The sequence below is a fragment of the Sapajus apella genome, unplaced genomic scaffold (genome assembly GCF_009761245.1).
Source record: "Sapajus apella isolate SASKATOON/1434 unplaced genomic scaffold, GSC_monkey_1.0 scaffold9, whole genome shotgun sequence".
NCBI classification, from domain to species: domain Eukaryota; kingdom Metazoa; phylum Chordata; class Mammalia; order Primates; family Cebidae; genus Sapajus; species Sapajus apella.
Window position 1 is genome coordinate 44,093,748 of NW_022436949.1, and position 21,218 is coordinate 44,114,965.

General features: G+C 45.1%; 1 protein-coding gene across 6 annotated transcripts in view; it reads left to right on the top strand.

The window, feature by feature from the left end:
- FARP1 (FERM, ARH/RhoGEF and pleckstrin domain protein 1) overlaps positions 1-21,218 on the top strand; it is a 319,198-nt gene that overhangs the window by 264,787 nt on the left and 33,193 nt on the right. For 4 of the 6 annotated variants that reach the window (XR_004268890.1, XM_032277520.1, XM_032277519.1 and 1 more), the window contains exons 14-16: positions 10,400-10,587; positions 12,097-12,186; positions 13,628-13,761. Coding sequence is in view for 5 of the 6 variants with exons in the window: in XM_032277520.1 (XP_032133411.1) it covers positions 10,400-10,587; positions 12,097-12,186; positions 13,628-13,761 (412 nt within the window). In the remaining variant the exon portion in view is untranslated. The remainder of the gene's footprint in view (positions 1-10,399; positions 10,588-12,096; positions 12,187-13,627; positions 13,762-21,218) is intronic. The other 2 variants (XM_032277521.1, XM_032277523.1) reach the window with 1 other exon arrangement.

Consider the following 21,218-nt stretch of genomic DNA (forward strand, 5'->3'; position numbering starts at 1 on the left):
CTGTGCCATTCTCCATGCCTTCTGACCCATGGGAGACTCCAGTCCTCAGGTCTTTCCCCAGCCTGCAGATTTCATTCTAGCTTAAGAAAGACATGCGTGTACATAAAGTTGAACCAAGAGTGGAGGAAGGCCAGAGGTGGGGTTGGGTGTGAAAATAGGGAGCAGATATCAGAGACTTCTGAATGCATTCAGATTTCCAAAGGGTTTCCTGAGACCTCTCACCCAATCCTTCTAGGACAATAGCTAGTGTAGGGGCCTCCTGACTCAACAGGGGACCCAAGCGTTTGGATACTAGCCACCCCCTAGCTGCTCTGTGACATGCTACCATAAGGTTGTGAGTGGAAGACAAGCCCTATAGAAACACAAGTCTTAAAGCCACTCTTGGCTATTCCAGGGCCCCCTTGCATTAATGTCTTTTGTTGGATGTTATTTCAAAATATGTAAATTTTAGATCCTTTTGTGGTTGCCTTTGCCGCTGCTTGTTAAGGGTAAAATAAAAACGCAAGAAATTCTTTTAGCATGAAGAAACGCATTTAATGAGTTCCAGAACTCCAAGTAAATGGCTTCAGGTCCTTTAACAGTCATCTGTATGCCATTGACAATATTTTATTAGACAGGCATTTATTTAGAGGAAGTCAGCTGGCCAGATTCTTGCCTGCATGTGTGCTTCGTATTTGGGAATTTCTGATTTATCTCCCTCAATTGTGCCATGTGGCTTGCACTTAAAATGCAAGTAATTCTGATTTTCTTCTCAAGAAGTTCTTTGAAGATGCAATCCAAACAATGTTGAAAAAGCTAGGCCTGCAAAACTGAAACGCAGCACGAGCCTCAAAATTTCCTCCAAATCCGCAAAGTCCAGTCTGCCCTGAATGTGCACCAGAAACTCAACTTTTGTTATTAGCCCTGGAATTTGGTTCCAGAAACAAAAATTTTGTTTTGTTGTCAAGCAATTTCTAAAGGAAGAAACAATTTAAATATTAATCTGTCATTTTAAATGTTTAAGCTGCCATGAGCGTGCATATTGTTCTTTTTCATGCTTGTAATCAGTATTCACATGCTTTCAGTCCACTCTTTCCACTGAAAGCATTATTCCATATTTCAGTACAGAATGACTTTGGTGAAACTGTAGCTGTTAGGGAGTAATTGGGTTGCAAGCAGACCCAGCCTTAAATTTAAAAATATGGGTTCCCTTAACTGTCAGGTTTATGTTGGTTTTATTTGCTTCTATTTGGATCCCTTCTCTTTGCCTGGGACCTTATTCTGGTTAGCTAGAATTTTAAGAGCTCTTAGAGTTACATTCCCCAGAAAGACTCTTTTTCTCTGGACTTTTTATTTTATAGGGTATAAACATTTCTCCTCTGATGGCCATGGGCTAGACTGGCCTTTATCTAGTTCGATGGTATGAGTCTATTCTGTTGCTACTAAATTTTACAAATTGAATTGCGAAAGAGCCTTTCTAGGTAATCCTAGCAATAGAGCAAGTTTCTTTGAACCGTAGCCACTTATGCCTCATGTTCCATTGTTGGAACGCTCAGCATGTGGGAGTTCCTTATATCTTACTGCACAAAGCCATCGTCAAGGTCTGATTACAAAAATTCAAAAAATTGCAACCTCAGGCATAAATTTAAAGAGATGACTGTTTTTAAATAATCCATTGCTACCATTTCCACTTAAAATGGTAGCTCTCTGATGAGTTTTACATTGGCTCTCTGTTAGCCCAACCCGTAAGAGCATATGGAGGGAAGGGTACCACTGAAGGACCTTCTCTGAGCAGCAAGTGATCAAAGACATTTACTCTGGCAACATTAAAGCATTCACTGGTGCTGGGTTTTTTTCTTATTAGTTTAAGTCCACCTGTTTCTGTTTGAGTGAAACTTAATACAGGGAAATGGGATCTCTAGTGAACACATGTGCATACCTCTAACAGTTGTTGGGATTTAAAATGAAGCTGTGACATTTAGGCTAAAAATAGCATCATACTTAATATAGCAGTTTTCTTTCTGTTAAAAAAATAATGACAGAAAAATAAGTCTCTGTGATGATTTGGCCCAGGGTTGTAGGCATCAAAGATCAAAAGTGGCCTGGTGCCACCTGTTTGGATATATCCTCGAAAAGTCTGCTTTGTCGTTTCTTAGAGTAACCTAGAGAGAGATTTCCAAGTGTGACCTCATAAACAGAAGTTGTAAATGCTGATTTGTGTGCAATATATGTGTTTGGGAAGAGGGGGAGGTAGCATCTTGCTTTTTGTGTGGGTTTTTTTTTTGAGACGGAGTCTTGCTCTGTAGGCTAGGCTGGAGTGCAGTGGCATGATCTCGGCTCACTGCGATCTCTGCATCCTGGGTCCTGGTTCAAGCAGTTCTCCTGCCTCAGCCTCCTAAGTAGCTGGGATTATAGGCATGCACCACCATGCCCAGCTAATTTTTGTATTTTTAGTAGAGACTGGGTTTCACCATGTTGGCCAGGCTGGTCTTGAACTCCTGACCTCATGATCTGCCTATCTCGGCCTCCCAAAGTGCTGGGATTACCGGCGTCAGCCACTGTGCCCCAGCCATTTTTTTTTTTTTTTTTTTTTTTTTTTTTAAAGACAAAGTTTTGCTCCTGTTGCTCAGGCTGGAGCAATGGCGCGATCTTGGCTCACTGTAACCTCCACCTCCCAGGTTCAAGCGATTTTGCTGCCTCAACCTCCCGAGTAACTGGGATTACAGACACCCGCCCACACTCCCGGCTAATTTTTTTTAGTTTTAGTAGAGATGGGGTTTCTTCATGTTGGTCAGGCTGGTCCCAAGCTCCCAACGTCAGACGATCCACCCACCTCAGCCTCCCAAAGTGCTGGGATTGCAGGTGTGAGCCACTGTGCCCGGCTACGTCTTGCTTTGAAAAAAGTTCTTGCTTCATAAAATAAACAGCAAATCACTCAAAAAAAAAAAAAAAAGGATGAAACCTCAAGCACAACTAAACACCTTGGTAGAAGCTAGGGAAGAATTAGAAAATCTTCTTTCCCTGAAAGCTTTAAACATTGAATAGACTTATTTGTTCAGGATGGTTTTGGTGTGGGTTGGCCACTCCGTACGGCAGTAGCCTGGAAACAGCCTTCAGCACCTTCTCGGCCCCGGGCATTTGAGGATTACTTGAAGTGGCGGCAGTGCATTTGCATCTTCATGTGGTCTCCATATCAGGTTACTCTGATTTGTCTTGGAGTGGCTTTCTGTTTGAAAGTAGGGAGGATTAAAAATCAGCTGTTGCCACAGGATATCTGATCTCCATGAGGAGTTGCAAGCCAGTCTGAAGGGTTAGTTCTGCAGGGCCAGCACCGCTAATGTGGTCGTGGAGAATCGTGCTGCAAGATACTTGAGCATGCTGCTGGGGCCAGGTGCAGCAATTGCAGAATGTTGAGGAGCGAGGAGTAGTTAGAAATCACTGCAGCATGGGAAAGCACACAGGCCAAGGATGCGAAGGAGGGGGCGAGGACCACCAAGCGGCCGAGTGTGCGTGCGGAGTGAAAAGCATCGAACAGTGATTGGCTGCTTTTGCGTGAGATGTGGAGGTGGTAGCGATGTGCAGGCTTTGAGGGAGTGAGTCTGCTTTATTAAGAATCAGGATTGATAGCTGGCGCTAATGTGGGGAATGAGAGAAGGGTCACTTAGAAGCCTGCAGTGGCATGGTGACCAGTCTGTTATTACTCATAGACGACCTTTTTTGGCTCACGAAAACAAGCTAACAACTCCTTTTTTGGGGGGCCTCAAAGTTCCTTTGTAGGAAGTAAAGCATTTGTCACTTTCCCTGGAGTGATTTCTAGAAAGACTGAAGATAGTTCTTCCTTAGTTAAAGACGCACACTGGCTACTCACTCCAGAAGCACCAAGAATGGCTGATGGATAAATCCCTTACCCTTACCCCCATTTCTTACTCCTAAAGGTGCTCTGAAAACCTGACTAACCAAACCTCACCAGCTTGGCCTGTAGTAATAATCAGATTCCCTTCTGTTTTCTCTGTGTGTATATTTAATACTGTAGATAATACGTTTTATAAAAAATTTCTAATACACCAAATTAATTTGAAATAGAAAAGGCTGGGGACTTCATTCTCATTTTTGTCATTTGTTTAACTAGTTTGGGAAAGCATTTTCCATTGTTCCCATTGTATGCAGTGTTTTGTCAGCATGTACCTGTCTAGGGGAAAAGGCTTTGTTTTCAGCATTCTGTCTGTATCCTCAAAGCATGGTGTAGCTTCTGTTCCTGCACTGATGGAGCACTGTCTGATGTCTTGTCTTTTTTTTTTTTTTTTAAACACTGCTGAATACCAATTTGTACTTGGAAAACCCCTTCCCTCTAGAATACAGTGATCCTGTTCCCCAAACCACAAGCTTTCATGTGGAAGCATCCTAAGTGGTCATCCTGGGTGGTGCCATATTTCATGAAAGTGAGAAAGAGGAAATGAACTTTGCTCTTCCCACAAGGCCTGCACTTTATGCTTTGGGCAGTGCGTGGGAGGAGGGGGCCTTGGAAGTGAGCAGGATCGCTGTAGCTAGAGGAGAGGTCTCATTGAAACAGAGCGCATCTGTGCTGTAGCTTGCATGGAGAGCCTAGACAGCCAGTCCATGGATTTGCCTTTAGGTTGTGAATAGAAACATCTATTTAAATGGGGATAGAAACCTTTACCTATGTCATATCTATAAGAGAATTTCCCTTGTAGATATGTAGATATTATTGTGTGTTGTTGAGGGGAAAGAGGTGGGAATGTGGAGAAGGCCTCGCCTGACTTGGTCCCAGTTGGCTTGTGATAGCTAGTGAGCTGTTTTTCCTTTTGATGGGCACCTAACATGTAGGTTCTCACAGATGCTGTCTGGTTTCATCTTCTCTCCATGGCAGAAGAATGCAGTACATCACTAAAGCATGGGCTCATACCACTGGGAAGAATACTGGCTTCTCCAGCAACAATGAGCTTGGTGATTCTTTGAGCATGGAAGGCCATACTCATGTCATAGTGTATGCACGATATTAATATCTCTTGTTAATCTAAACTGAAGGGGCTTTTACTTGTCCTAACAGGTATCATGCTGTAAAAACTGTCCATTGTAACTGTTCTTTCTCACTGATGGCCGAAGCTTTGTCCTGAGTACAAGATGGTATTTTTCATTGGTATGAAGCACCATGTTCCCAACCCAAACACTACCACCACTGCCACCATACCATCACCGTCACCGCCACCACCACCGCCATCACCACCGCCACTGCCACCACCACCGCCACTGCCACCACCGCCATCGCCACCGCCATCACCACCGCCATCACCACCGCCACCACCATCACCACCACCCCCCCCACTACTACCACCACCATCACCACCACCACCATCACCATTACCACCACCACTGCCGCCATCACAATCACCACCACCACCACTGCCGCCGCTGTCACCACCGTGTTCAAACAAAGCAGCATTCTCCCGTCTTTTCCTCGTAAGAACAAGGTAGCACTTTCATTTTTCCATTTGTGCATTTCAATTCTTTTTCTGCAAGTTGCATTGCTATTGCTTTTCTGAATTGCTTGATGATGAACTATGAAGTTCATGCTTAGCTGCATGTGAAACTTTTCTTAAAGGAACTGGGTCTAAGAAGCATACATACATTACCCTCAACAACCTCAGGTATCCAGAAGAGGACCACACTGCTAACATGGGTAATCCTATAACCTGGGTTTTCTTGTGGAACTTTGTAATTTCTGCAAAATACCAAGAGCCTTGCATATTCCACTGAGTGGGGCCCCAACTTAGATAAGATTATAGTGAGTCCTGTCTATTCGGGAAGCTACCTGTTATTCAGCATAATATTGCTTTATTTTGATAACTGGCTTTCAAATCGGATAATCTCTAGAGAGGCTTCATTGTATTCTCTTAGAGAGAGCTTATAGATTTAAACAGAGCCTTTCAAGAAAATAGATGAAAACCCACATCTCTAATACATTTCCTACTTGAACCTTTTGAGCGTATTCTGGGCACATAGAAAATCTCCTATATTTTAGAACAGAATAAAAGAAGACAAATTATGGTAGATAAAGGGCACCTAGAAGGTTGCAAAATAGATCATTTTATTTGGGGGAATATTGAAGAAAAAGCATTAGATACTTTTTTATAATTGCACTTTAAAATTTTGGAAAAGAAAAATTGAGAACACAATTGATATTCTCAGTTTTAACAGTATTCTCTCAAATATTAGCTATTTATAAACATATCTTGGATTACTATTTATTTGTAAGTTTTTCTAGTTTCCCCCTTTATAGGAAAAAATAATACCTATGTAGCTAAAAACTGGAGACCAATTTAAAAAACAGGACAGATACAGCTAAGTACTAGAAATGCCATTTTTTTACTTGAAAAATAGATTAGAAGTGTTTTTCTGGGGGGTGTTCTTTTCCCAGAATCGTGTGAGTTTGTGTTTAAGGCTTGAATGCGGGCTGAGGAGGTACATGGTTAATAGGCAGCTCGTACACAATCCCAAAGCGGGAAGAAAGGCCTGGCTTTGCCTTGTAGACGATGAGGTCTCCTCCCGATGCCTTTCAGCAGCTCTGCTGAAGCGCTGATGAAGACACTGCAAACCCAGCTTCCCAGACCGGCCAAGAAGGAAGAATGATGAGCATGTCTGAAATTACGAAGATAGAGCAGTGCAGGCAGTTTCTGGGCTGGGTGATCAATTGAAATCCATAAATATAGCAGTGCTAATTTGAAGTTCCATAATGATTTGTGCCATGAGAATGTGTACGTTTAAAAGGATTTTATACAGCAATTACTAGAAATGCCTCCCTTGAGAGCTGTGTGACTGGGGGCATTTTCTGTCTGAGGGGGCAGCAGAAATGCAGACCTCTTCTAGATGAATGGTGGGGGTGGCGGGAGGGATCATGAAGTCCCCAGGAAGAGGTGAAGGACTTGAGAGCTGCTAACCTGACATCTAACTGAATACCTAAGAAAACGCAGGGTCGTTTGAGAAAATAGGAAAAATCATTTTGAAAACATGAGAAGCCTCCGGACTTGCCGCGTGTGACTGATCTTTTTTCTAATCTCTTTAAACTTCTTTCCACCTATTGCCTTAATAACAGGTGCTTCCTCTTAGGGTCCCCCCAAATTATTTACCTTGAGCTCCCTAATGAAGGAAATTACTTTGCATTAATTTGTCATAAAGGGAGAAGTGCTAGAAATACCAAGGCATTGATAACTTCATGGAGTAGCAATGAATGTCAGTCACAATTTCCTCTCCCCGCTGCCCGGGGCTGTGCCTTCAAAGCAGGTGACAGACGGCAAGATGTGAACAAGCTTTCTAATGCCATATAAATCACACCAGGCTCCTTTTACCTAACAACAGAACCATGTTTGTTTGCTCTTTTGTAAAATGGACTACTTCAGTGAAAATTGATTCCACGTAATTCTAATAACTCTGTGACCTTGGACACTAGCTTTTTTTTTACACACAGCTCTTCACACCTGCTGGTGTGGACACAAGTTTGTACAGACTGTTGTGACACACCCTGGCTCAAAGTCAGAAGAGAATTTTAATTACTCATCAAGCTGCCAAATTCTACTAATTGCCCCTTGTCAGCATATTTTATTAATTGCTGAAAAGTAAATGAGTTACATGCTTTGTTTGGACCACGTCACCTACACATTTTCAAGCCTCGGATTATTTATCTTGCAGGGAGAGAAGGGACCTCTTCTCCACAGATGCAGCTCAAATTAGGAAAACAACTTTAGAGTTTCAGACCTTGCCTTTCCTTAAAACTGCTGATAGGTTTCTAGACCAGACTGCTTGATATTTATCGGCTTCTTGGTCTTGATGTTTAAACACACCCATCGCCCTTTCTTTCTTAGGCCCTATAAGCAAAGCTGGAGTCGCGTCTTGGGAAAAGACAATTGACTACCCTAAGTTTGTCATTCCGAGTCTGCGTAGCGCACATAGAAAGTAATTGTTATTGACATGTTTAGGCCACGTGAGTGACATGCAGCAAGCCTTCCCCCAGCAACCTGTGGGCTGATCCTGAGCTGTTCCTACTTGAGGTACACAGGTGACCCGGAAGTCCCCGCTCAGCCGTCTTTTCTGATTCCTATCTCCTATGTAGCGCAGTGGGGATTCTTCCAAATCCAGCCGACTCTGAACCGTGGTCTGCCTTCTTGGCTGGGCAGGCTCTCTCCTGGAACCACAGTCTGCTGCCTCATCGCTTCAACCTGCTCTGTCTCCTAAGTATGAGTGTTCCCAGGTGCAGTGCAGCAAGGGCAGTTGCTGTTGGCCTCTGAGAGTGGAGGTGGCTGTGTTGGGGTGTGCGCACCCCACTTCTCCCCCGCCCGGAGTGGCAGTTCATTTCCTCTCTGTTGTCGATGCTGTCCTTGGCCTGCTAGTTGCTGTCTCCTTGCCTCTGCTGCCCTTCCCGCTAGCCTTCTAACTACCTTTTATTCTCGGCTCCAACTCTTTAAATGATGAGGCTTTTTCTGTTCCACGTCACTGCAAAGTCAAGGTGCAGCATGTTCTTACTTATAACTGCCTCTCCTGATCTCACGCACAGCGTGAGAGCCGAAGGTAAGCCCCGAATGTTGCCAGATTATGGTGAACAAATAAAAAAAAAATGACTCTCCAAGAGCAACTCACAAATGCATGCGATGTTTTAACCTCTAGACAGACTGCCAGAATTTCTTTTCTAATTCCTATTTATAGTGATAACCTTTTTCTTTTTGTGATTCTTTTTAAAGAGAGAATAGTGTAGTACCTTGAAACGGCTACAGTTCTAACTCATTGTCACCATCTCTGTTTGACCGGCTCCCATTCCTTTGCAATTATTGTATTTAGTTGTGCACTAGTGTCAATAAAATTGACATTTGTGAAGCAATTTCTGGCCTTTTTCTCCGGGGTTTTCTGGGTCTGGTGGTGTTTCGGGTGATGGGGTCTTCGTCTAACACAAGGCTTCGTTTTAGTGAGGCATGTTATAAATGTGAGGATTTAGAAGCAGAGGGCGTTTTTGAATGCGAGCTGACCCAACCTGCCTTTTCCTCACATTTTCTGCTCTTGCCATCCAAGGATCCTTGCACTAACCCGTGGTCCGTGGGCAGGACATCTGCCTTTGTCACTCTCCAGGTACAGTGGTTCTTCCTCCACTGTGGTGGTGCCGGTGACTGGCCAAGCTGGCACCGAGGGTGGGGGCTGGTGGTGGTTTCTCCAGGGTTCCTTTCACTGGGATCAAACTCACCACCCTGACTTCATCAGCTCCATTCTGGGTAGGCGGTTGTATCTTGTGATCCCAGGATGCACATATATGACCCCAGAGGGTGAGAACAGATGACAGGAAAACGGGGGTGTTCCCAGAAAACCCCCTTCACCTTTCCCCCAGAGACCCTTAGTGTACCGAGTAGCAGCGAGCCTGAAACTGTAGACTAATTGAGAAAGTGCTGACTCTGTCTTTTCATACCATGATAGTAGACAGGACTGCAGGTTACTTTAACTTTGCTTACCTCATATGAGCTCTAGCAAATCTGCCTTAGAAGTACGCATGTAAGTGTTAGGCAAAAACACTCAGGTTAGGTGAGAAGCGTATTCCGAAACATCCCATGTAGCTTCAGTGGGTTGGGATATGGATATTTGCAAAAGTATATTGGCAAAGAGTGTCCTGTACACGTCATCCCCGTGGCTGACTCATAGCGGGTAACATATACATTTTCATATTATTTACTGTGGTATCCTTTCACGAGGACTCATTGGTGTCCTGTCACTTTTGACTCATAAAGGGAAATTGTAGTAATATAATGACCTCTGGTTTTGCATGTTGAAGTGATCGCTTATGCCTGTAATGTGATGCTAGTGTTTCTGTCCCAAACAGTGAGAGACATGGAATGACATCACCAGGTATCACAAGCTTGCTTCTGTTCTTTGTAGAATGGGGAGTTAGTTGCTTGACCTTTCTGTTAGCTGTGACCATTGTTATGGGACGTAGTGTGTCCTAAGCACACCAGTCGCTTAGATGCCTGTTAGTATAGTTCTATTTTCTAATCATTTTCCCATGTCTCATTGTGACATAGATACTGTGTCTTTCTTGAGTAATTCTTAGAAATAAGCAGTAGTTGGGAGATGAAATTCCTATTTTGGGATACACTATGCTTTTAGGCTATTTTAATTGCTATCTAAGCAGAGTTCTCTGCCTTATAATTAATTACAGAATGAAGCCTCCCTTGAATTATTCATACTTTGGTATCTTTATTAAGGCAGCTTTGACTTAGGAAAAAACTAGAAAATAATGAATCGCTTTCAGTTTACCATGGGGGGTAGTCTGGGTTCTTACAATTTGTAAAAGGCGAAAGTAGTGAATAGAAATCGGGTCCCAGAAAAAATTACTTTTTTTTTGTCTTTAAAACCTCTCATCCCCAAACAGGCTCCCTGACTGGTAGCCCTCACCTTTCAGAGCTGTCCGTGAACTCGCAGGGAGGAGCGGCCCCTGCCCACGTGACCTTGTCTCCCAACCTCAGCCCTGACACCAAGCAGGCTTCTCCCTTGATCAGCCCACTGCTGAATGACCAGGCCTGCCCCAGGACGGACGATGAGGACGAGGGCCGGAGAAAGGTACAGGGCCCAGGGCTCACGTGTGTGTGTGGTTGTGTGTGCATGTGTATTTGTGTGTATGATTTTTAAAAATTGTAGTAAAATTAGGTCAGGCATGGTACCTCACACCTGTAATCCCAGCCCTTTGGGAGGCTGAGGTGGGTAGATCATGAGGTCAAGAAATCGAGACCATCCTGGACAACATGGTAAAACCCCATCTCTACTAAAAATACAAAAATTAGTCAGGCGTAGTGGCATACGCCTGTAGTTTCAGCTACTTGGGAGGCTGAGGCAGGAGAATAGCTTGAGCCCGGGAGGCAGAGGTTGCAGTGAGGTGAGATCACACCACTGCACTCCAGCCTGGGCGACAGAGCAAGACTGCGTCTCAAAAAAAAAAAAATTGTAGTAAAATGTACATAAGAGCAAAGGCACCATGTTAGCCATTTTCAAGTGTGCAGCTTGGTGGCATTAAGTACATTCATGTCGTCATGCCACAGTCCCTACCATCCACTCCAGCACTTATTTTCCCAAACAAACTACATCCGTTCATCACTAACTCCTACTTCCCCCTCCTGCTAACCCCTGGCCCCCCTATTCCACTTTCTGTCTCTATGAATTTGCTTACTCTAGGGAACTCATATAAGCAGAAGCATCCAGTATTTGCCCTTTTGTGACTGGCTTATTTCACTTTGCATAGTGTCCTTGTGGATCATCCATGTGTAGCTCAGGTCAGAACTACCTGCCATTTGAGGGCTGAGTGGTGTCCTGTTGTGTGTATAAACGACACTTTGTTATCCATTCCTCGGTTACTGGACACTCCTGTGGTTCCCACCTTTTGGCTGCTATGAACATGAGCGTCCAGGTATTTGAGTCTCTGCTTCGAATCCTGTCATTGTATACCCAGCAATGGAGTCAGGCGGACTCCTATGAGAACTGGGTAAAATCGCAGACAACAGGAGACACCTTTGTACTTGTTGTTTAAAGAGAAAGTAAAGCTGGAAGGCTGGCCTGCTCCGTGGTGAGGGTGGCTGCCCACCTAACTGACAGCCACCAAGGGAGTTCAGGCCCATGATGCCACCAGCTGAGCTCACCTCTGTCCCTTCAGATCCAGCTACCATGTGTTCCCACAGTGTAACTTCCGTGTCATGAACGCCAGCACCACCAGCAGACGTAGAATGGGACAGTACCTTTCTATGTCTTTCTTTTGCCGTTTTTCTAATTTCCTAAAAGGAAGTCCTTTTGCTGATGGTAATTTTTACCTGGAAGGAAACTTTCCTAGACTATATTCTCATCATGGAACTCTATTATCTTAGCCTAGCTCCTCCTAACACAGAAAGAAGAGGAATTCTTATTTATTCTGTTAACACACAAAGGAGGACACAAAGGAGAATAAGTAAGAATTTTATTTCTCATTGATCCCAGCTACCAAAAGATCACAAGTTAGTAATATGTCACTTTAAGCAGGACATTCTCCAAGACTTATACTCAAAAATGATTATTGTGCCTTGTTTCTTTTGATGGATTTTGCAGAGATTCCCAACTGATAAAGCGTACTTCATAGCTAAAGAAGTGTCTACCACCGAGCGAACATATCTGAAGGATCTTGAAGTCATCACTTCGGTATGTGCAGTATTTCCCCAAAAGCATTCAGTTACATAATTTATCTCAATTAATACTCAGCAGTACAGGAGAAGCTGGAGCTAATTAAATGTTGGATTCCCTGACTTCAGTTGAAAGGACTTTGGTCCTAGGGTATAGAAATTAAATGCTCATAGTATATTTAGTTGGGACTATACGCCAAAACATTTTTCATGATGGTGACTTTCAAGTGCAAAAGAAGGAAGTTCCTACGGTAGAGAAAATTAAAATTAAACATTTTACTGTCTGTGTGCATTGGTCCAGAACATTTCGTGTTTTGCCAAGTATAACTGATGATTTTTGTTCATGGGAGACCTCAGAGGTGAATAGGAGATTCATTTTATCTTTGATAATAAATTGAGCTATGTCAGCAAAATCTGCCAGAAGACTGTCTTTTATTATTTTAATCAGTCCTGCTCAGTCTTGGAAACAAGTTCAGAGCATTGCAGATGTCTTCCTGACCCCTGGATTCCGGGAAGGAGTTAGCCAGTGGGAGGGAACTGGGATCACTGAGTTTCTGTTGCTCTGGGCTGTGGATTGCATTAGGCCCTTGATGGGTGCTCAGTATGCGTCATGAACCCAGCTCACCTCAGCGACAGGAGTGGCTTTGTGTGAAGGCCGTGGCTTTATTCCTGGGTTTGGCCACATTCATGCCCAGCGATTTTATTTTTTACTTTTTATTTTCTGAGACGGAGTTTCACTCTTGTTGCCCAGGCTGGAGTGCAATGGCAAGATTTCGGCTCACCACAGCCTCCACCTCTGGATTCAAGTGATTCTCCTGCCTCAGCTTCCTGAGTAGCTGGGATTACAGGCATGTGCCACCACACCCAGCTAATTTTGTGTTTTAGTAGAGATGGGGTTTCTCCATGTTGGTCAGGCTGGTCTTGAACTCCCGACCTCAGGTGATCCATCCGCCTCGGCTTTCCAAAGTGCTGGGATTACAGGCATGAGCCACCACACCCGGCCGATGCCAAGCAATTTAACAAAGGAACAGAGCTGGAAGTTCTTAAAGGAATGAAGCACAGCATATTCAGTGGTAACATAAGTGGTTCTCTTATCGAATCGGCCAGAATGGAGGTTTTGATTCAAGTGGTTACCCATTTAAGAGATTTCTCCTGGCTTAAATTGTCAATGGGTAGCAAATTTCAGAAAGCAGTTAATACTGAGATGGGCACTTCTTACCCCATCTAAGGAAAGAAAGGGGAGAGAAAGCTGTAATACCAAGATGGGCTTCTCACCCCATCTAAGGAAAGAAAGAGGAAACAGGAAGGCCTGGGCAGTCCTGCGTTCCTGAAATGCCAAGAAGCTGGGAGGGAAGGCCTGGGTCCTCCTGGTGCGTTTGGCTGCAGCGTGACTTCTGGAGACGTGCAGACACTGGTCATCGGTCTTTGCACCTGTAAGTGCGCTGTCTTCTTTTTTCCAGTGGTTCCAGAGCACAGTGAGCAAAGAGGACTCCATGCCAGAGGCACTGAAAAGTCTCATATTCCCGAATTTTGAACCTTTGCACAAATTTCATACCAGTTTTCTCAAGGAAATCGAGCAGCGCCTCGCCCTGTGGTGAGTACATCTCCGCGTCACACCACGCTGCTCCCCTTTTCTTTCTCATATTAGTTTTGTGGTGTTCTTGGTAAGCAGCGGGCAGCCACAAGGATGAGAGGCAGGAAACTGGCTTAACACAAGCCAGCCTCCGGAGGATTTTCAGTTAAATCCTGCATGCGTTCAGATCTCATCCGCAGTTTCTTTCCTTTGGTTTGCAGTTCTTCAAGATGGATATTTTTCCTCTTACAATGAGTATATGATTATCGCAAAATAAAGACAGCTGTTACTCCTGGAGGACAATAGGGTTTATAAAGAGTAGGGACTTAGGAAGGCTTTGAAGGGTGCTGGTCACATTTTACTGGTGCTGGCTTTAGAGTCATTTACGAAGTACATACATGTCTTCTGCAGCTTTCTGTATTCTACAGTGTTTAAAAAGTGCTTTGAAGAACAGAGTTATGTAGCGTGTGCATATGCGCACACGTGCCTTACCTTGAGTTATCATAAGGATCTGTTTTAATTCATGAAATGCCATTTGAACAAAGCCATCCAATGGATAATTAAAATAATGGAAATGCTCTCAGTGTCCATCAGTAGCAGATTGGTTAAACATAACATAATCTGAAGCCTCTCTATTAAATACCAAGTGAAACATTAATGTGAGAGAAGAGGAAGGAACAACAAAAAAAAAAAAACAGGAAAAGCTTCGTGGACTGTCACATGCAGAATCTGCCACACCTGTATCTAAAAGAGAAGGTTTTGTCGAAAATTCCTATGGCAGTTTTTTAAAGACAGTTATCTGTAGACAGACATGCGGGGAGTTGATTGTCTACTAAACATGCATTTGAAAAATGCCAGGAGAAGATACCAAAGGTTGTTGGCAGGAATAGAAGCCGTGATATGCTGGCTCCTCACTAGCAGTGAGGATTTGGTTTGGAGGGGCCTCGGGGCCCTCAGTGACCGGAGGCCTGAAGGAGGCCTGTGTCAGGTTGCCTTGCCTCAGGTGATCCCAGGCTGTGGCATTAAAGTGTCAGTTTAATAGCTAAGCAGAGCTGCTCTGTGTGTTGTAAAGCCAGTTTGCTGGGGCCAGCCGGGGCTCTCTCATCCCTCTAAGTGATGTCCGGCCTTGTACGCTTTTTATACATGGAGAATAATTCATGTGCAGTTCTCCTTCCCTTGAGAGAAGGAGGTGGCAGGCACCACGAAGGGGCCCCAGCGGGGAGAGCACTGCCAGAAATGGGGAAATAACAGGTACATGTCAACCTCACTGGAAATGGGAAAAATTGAAAACACCACGTAAGCAAGAGTCTTGGTATGATGAATAGAAGAGAAATGCCACTTTTCAAAATTGAAAATAAAACTTGGCCAGGCACAGCGGTTCATGCCTGTAATCCCAGCACTTTGGGAGTCTGAGGCAGGAGGATCATTTCAGGTCAGGAGTTTAAAAGCAGCCTGGGGAACATAGCAAGACCCCATCTCTACAAAATAATATTTATTTGATTAGCCTGGCATAGTGACGCAAACCTCTCCAGCTACTGGAGAGGCTGAGGCGGGAGAATCACTTCAGCCCAGAAGTTCAAGGCTGCAGTGAGCTATGATTACGCCACTGCGCTCCAGCTTGGGCGACAGAACAAGACCCTGTCTCTAAAATAAAAATAAAAATTCTGCCAGATGCAGCTTGACCTTCCCAGGCCTGACCTCGAAGCTTTCGCGTGTGTTCTGCCTTGTGTCTCATCATTATTCATACGAAGTTGAATGATGCTGTCATCATGGGCCAAAGACCTTAACTCTGGAGAACCCACTGGGCGATTTGTTCTCTGGCCAGCGAGACGTGTGTTAAGATTGTCTTAGGCAAATCTTCCTGGAGGCTCAGGACATGTTGAGCTGGCATCACTATGGCAGTCTCAGTGCATGTGGCAGTTGATTTAAATAAGGTTGGAAAGGCCACACAGAGGAAATGTCATCAGTGTGCAGCACCCCGAAAGTCCATCCTGGTGGCTTTGGCCGGCCCCTGCATTGGAGGGCGCCACTGGAGAGAAACGCAGAGAGCTGTCTAATACGACTCATTGTAGGAATAAATGCCATGACCATAGAGCTTTACCTTATCTGTGAAAGAGTATTTATTGAGTTGCTTAAAAAGCAGTAGATATAATTTGATTCCCAGAGGGTTTTCAGTAGAGTATCTTTCTAAGATCCATAATTTAATCCATGTTTTAGAGAAAGACACCAGAAGTATGTAAAGGACTGAGAGCTAGAGAGCAGGAAGATGGTGAGCGAGCAGCTCCATCCATGGGACCTGCGTAGCCTCGGAACAGTAGACCAAACCAAATACCTGACACTGCCCAGGGGTCCATGAAAGGGTTGCAGGGAAGTTCCACTAATCAGTTACTCAAGAACACGATGAGGAGGACCTGGTGTGGAAGTCCAAGGGAAGAAGGCTGTGCGTGAGTTTAGTACGAGCCAACGGACCAGCCCAGAGAGAAACCAGTGTTTCTCTAGATCCTTTACCTCTCAACATCTCAGCATCGGCTACTCATCAAAATCACCTCATAGCCGGGTGTGTTGGCACATGCCTGTAATCCCAGCTACTCGGGAGGCTGAGGCAGGAGAATCGCTTGAACTCGGGAAACAGAGGTTGCAGTGAGCCGAGATCGTGCCATTGCACTCCAGCCTGGGCAAGAGCGAACCTTCATCTAAAAAAAAAAAAAAAAATCACCTCGAGCAAACCCCTAGACCCATTATATCAAAATCTCTGAGTAGACCCAAAGTATTGGTAGTTTCTAAACTTCCCAGGTGCTTCCAGAGTACAGCCAGAGTCAAAAACATGTGCCCTAAAATGCCTCATTAAAAGGAGCCCAGAGCCTGGAAGAGGATGGCCCCTTCAAAATTCAGGGCTCAGCACTCTGGGAGAACACAGCACCCAACTCAGCCTTCACGTGTGAAAGGGGCTGAGAATGTGTTCGATTAAAACAAAATGATCGAGGGAACTAGGCACCTGGCCCGGATGACAAAAGGCTTTAGAAAGCGTGATGGCTCCCATCGCATACCTGCAGGCTGGTCGTGTGGAAAAGGGCATAAGCATCTTAGTGATACCAGACGACAAAATGGAAACAATGGAGTCAATTTCCAAAGAAGCACGATGTCTTAACACAGAAAGATTACCTCAGCCTAAGTGCAGGTGGCGGTGAGAGTCTGCCTTGTGACGTCGTGAGCCCCTTCACCTCAGGGGTTCCCCAGCGTAGACTGACTGCCATGTCCAGATGGGATTTATCTGTGGAGTAAAACCCCAAACCTGGCAGGGCCTCAGGGTCACTGGGCTTGGGAACTGGAGGGGACTTTGAAAAATGCAAATTGCCAGGCCCTCTCCAGCTCTCTTGGATCAGAACTTTAGGAGTGAGACTCGGGAACGTGTGTTTTTTAAGTACTTCAGGATGATCATGCAACATGACCTGACCCTGACCCTGCAGTGCCTCTGACAGTCCTAACATTCTATGATTCCTGGTTTGCATGTCACAGACTAGTTATAACTCTTGTTTCTTTAGTCTACAAGCAATGCATGAAGGAATACATAAATGAATGAATGAAGTGGGTAGGTGAGTGTGTGTCAGGCGTTGCCCATGGGGGACTTGTACTCTCAAAGCAGGAGGCAGGCACATAGGGCACAAAGGGTCGGGTCCTCTGACAGGTATGGGTGTCACATCCAGGGTGGGCATGGAGCGTCACTGCCAGTTCTGTCCCGGAGGACACACATGGGCCATCATTGTCTGTGCAGAACAGGCAACCCCCGCGCTAAATATATTCGCTGAGAAGAATGGATCACAGGGAGGTTTAAGAAAGGATTCACTCTAGGCTACTGACTGACTGTGCCTGTGTGTGTGTGTTTGTTACCTGTATGTGTACCTCTACTTTTCCTCACATTGCTGTGATACAGGAAGCACAAGCTGGCTCCTGTCAATTGGGGTGGGTAAGATCCGAATTCGTGGTCACACCCCTGCTGCGGGGCTGCATTCAGCTATAGGTGTGGGCCTTGTGGAGCCACATTTCCTCCTGGGCGAAACGTGGATGCCATCTCCCATGCAGGGCAGATCCGCAGATGGCACAGTGTCTAGAAAGGGCTCAGTGTACGGCATGGCACAGAGAAAGCAGAGAAGCTGATCTTTTTTAAAAAAAATAATAAACTTCTTATTTGAAAATAATTCCAGAGAAAAGTTGCAAGGCTATAGGGTTTCTCTGTGGTCTGCACCTGTCCTCTTCCCGTTCACATCTTAGGTCACCATGGGAGAGTCAGCAACACTGAGAAAACAGCGTTGGTCCGTTACATTAACTGAACTCCAGATTTTATTCCATGATAATATCTTTAGTGTTTACCGTTAGTGGAAAGACATCTAAAGTATCATACGCACCAAAAGCTCCCCAGAATTTGGTACATAGTGATCTAGTGACTGGGACTGCAAGATGCTTCCATCAACAGTGGGGAAATTACAGGGCAGAAAAAGCTTCAGCAAGTTTTCCGGAATGATTAGGCTGACACTCAGTTCAGCAAACACACCTGCCCTTGTCCAAATGTCACCTTCCCCTGAGGAAACACACCTGAGAAGGAGATGGATGCCCAGGGCCTGCTTTATGCTGGCAGAGCCCATGCTACCTGCTTTCTTCAAAAACAAAGAAACTGGTTTGGTGAGTTCAAATAACTTCAAGAGTTATTTTCTTTGTGAAAGCAAGCACAGTTTACTCAGCTGTTCAAATGCATTCAGAGAAAGCCACTTATAACCTCTGGCGTGCAGTCAGGACTCCCAAATGCCAGCCCCAAGGTGACTGGCAGAGGCTGAGTGCACGGTGGCCAGCTGGGCCCCCCAAGACGGGCGGCAGGCATGCTTTGCTGCAGAGTGCCTTGGTAGATTCTGCAGGGTCCGAAATTCTGCTTATGAGCCAACCAGGAGACAGTGAGCAGTCAGTCGTCAAAGAGGCCCTTGGGATCAGCTATAGGGTGCACAGTTTTCAAGGAGGATCAGCTGCATGCTTTGGGAGAAACTTTGGCCAGAATCACATGGAAGGCATGGCCAGGAGGACCAGACTGACTGAATGTTGAGATCTCACTGGGCGCCCAGGGCTCTGCAGGACAACGGGGAAGGAAGGGGGAGGCCACCTGGAGTTTTGAACGTGGTCAGCTTAGAGGATGGTCATGAAAATGGGAGGGAAATCAAAGAAGCCAGGAAGAAAGAAGCATACAAGTATGATAAGGGAAGATGAGCTTGCTTTGGGAACAGTAATTTTGAGAGTCCCCTAATAATGTGCTCCAGACAGTTGGAAATGTGGGTCCCCAGCTTGGGAAAGAAACGAGACAGAAAGGCGTAGGTTTGGAAGTTATCCACAAGAAGAATCAGATCTTCAAGGAAGAGAACATTGAGAGGAAGAGAGCTGAGGGTAGAATCTTCTCGACTATACCTTTATGGCAGTTTGCTTTCCATAAACATAGATCATGGCAGCATAAAAACCAGCAAAGGAAACAGAAGAGGCCACCAGGAGTTTGGAAAAAAAAAAATTGAACACATAGGGGTTGGAGGATCCAGAAGACAGCAGCTCTTGGAGAATGGCAGCCAAGGAAGGCAAGGATGGTTTGAGGAAGCTAGTTCCTGGTGTACAGCAGCAGAGTCCAGGCTGGAGGAAGTCCTGCAGGTGTGAGAGATGTGAGAAGGGCGTCCTGAGGGATGGGAGGTCCCTTCAGGGCAGAGAGGAGGCTCTTTCAGGGATGGGACACTCTCGGAAGCTGCTGTCAGAGGGGGGGCAGCATTGTGTTGCTCTGACACCAGATGGCTGAATGATGACTGAGCAGGTCAGAAAATTGTTTCCCTGCCCAGAAAAGTGGAGCATCTTTACAGAAGCACCAGTGAGGGCTTCATAGAACAAAATGAATTAAATACTCTTCTTATTCTCCTAGCTCTCTGAAGCTTCAAGTGTTTGTCCTAGGTATCATTAAAACAAAAATCACGTGTGGGCATGGTGGCTGATGCCTGTAATCACAGCACTTTGTGAGACCGGGGCCAGTGGATCCCAAGGCCAGGCATTCGAGACCAGCCTGACCAATAAGGTGATACCCTGTCTCTACTAAAAATAAAAAACTAGCTGGGCGTGGTGGTGTGTGTGCTGGTAGTCCCAGCTACTTGGGAGGCTGAGGCAGAAGAATTGCTTGAACCGGGAGGCAGAGGTTGCAGTGAGCCAAGATCGCAGCATTGCACTCCAGCCTGGGCAACAGAATGAGACTCCGTCTCAAAAAAAAAAAAGAAAAAAATCATATAAGCGTTTCTCAAAAAACTAAGCACATAATTACAATAGGATCAGGCAGTTCCACTCCTCAGCATGAGCCCAGAAGAACTGAAAGCAGGAACTCTAGCAGACTCTCATACATCTGCGTTCATAGCAGCTTTATCCTTAGTAGCCAAAAGGAAGAGGCAGAGCTTCCTTTTGGCTACTATATCAAGTGTCCATTGACACCATTCCTTAGGCACTCGTATGATGGAATATCCTTTTATTGATTTTTATTAGTTTTTTAGAGACAAAGTCTCACTCTGTTGCCTAGATTGGAGTGTAGTGGTGTGATCACTGCATACGTTACATCACTGCAGCCTTGAACTTCTGGCTTCAAGTGATCCTCCTGCCTCAGCCTTTCCAAGTACTGGGATTATAGGCATGAGCCACCACACTTGGCCTTGTTTCCTTTTTAAGCATGAGTAAAATTGCATGTTCTGTTTTTTCTGTTGTTTTTTTTTAAATGGAGTCTGCTTATGTTGCCCAGGATGGAGTGCAGCGGCACAATCTCAGCTCAGCTCACTGCAACCTCCACCTCCTGGGTTCAAGGGATTCTCCTGCCCCAGTCTCCCAAGTAGCTGGGATTACAGGTGTGCACCACCATGCCTGGCTAAGTTGTATTTTTAGTAGAGAAGGGGTTTCGCCATGTTGGCCAGGCTGGTCTCGAACTCTTGACCTCAAGTGATCCACCCACCTTGGCCTCCCAAAGTGTTGGGATTATAGGTGTTGAGCCACTGCACCCAGCCAAATTCCATGTTCTTAAGCGTAGCTAGGAGCTAGTTTTTCTTTGATTTTCTGCCTTATTCCTGACTATATGGCCCACAGTGCTCTGAGAGCAAGCTGTTTCCCTGAGGAAAATGAAACCATTTTGCCAAGAATAGCAAATGGGTTTCTACTGGAAAACACTGGAGAAGGCACTTTCTGGGTCACTTGAGGAGTCTAACATGTCTCTTCTCTTCTAGTGCATTTTAATTTCCTGTTGACAACAGGAAAGACGCTGGGTGCTGTCAAACCTGCCCATGACTGGGTTGTCACTTTTGATCCTTACTCAACTTGACCTGGTGGTAAACCTCAAGAAGGCAAGAAAGAAGCCATAGCTTTGAGCATGCTAAGAATGTAATTGACAGGCTCGAGGCTGGCTAAGAATGGGAGGGCTTCTGTCTTCCGTGCTT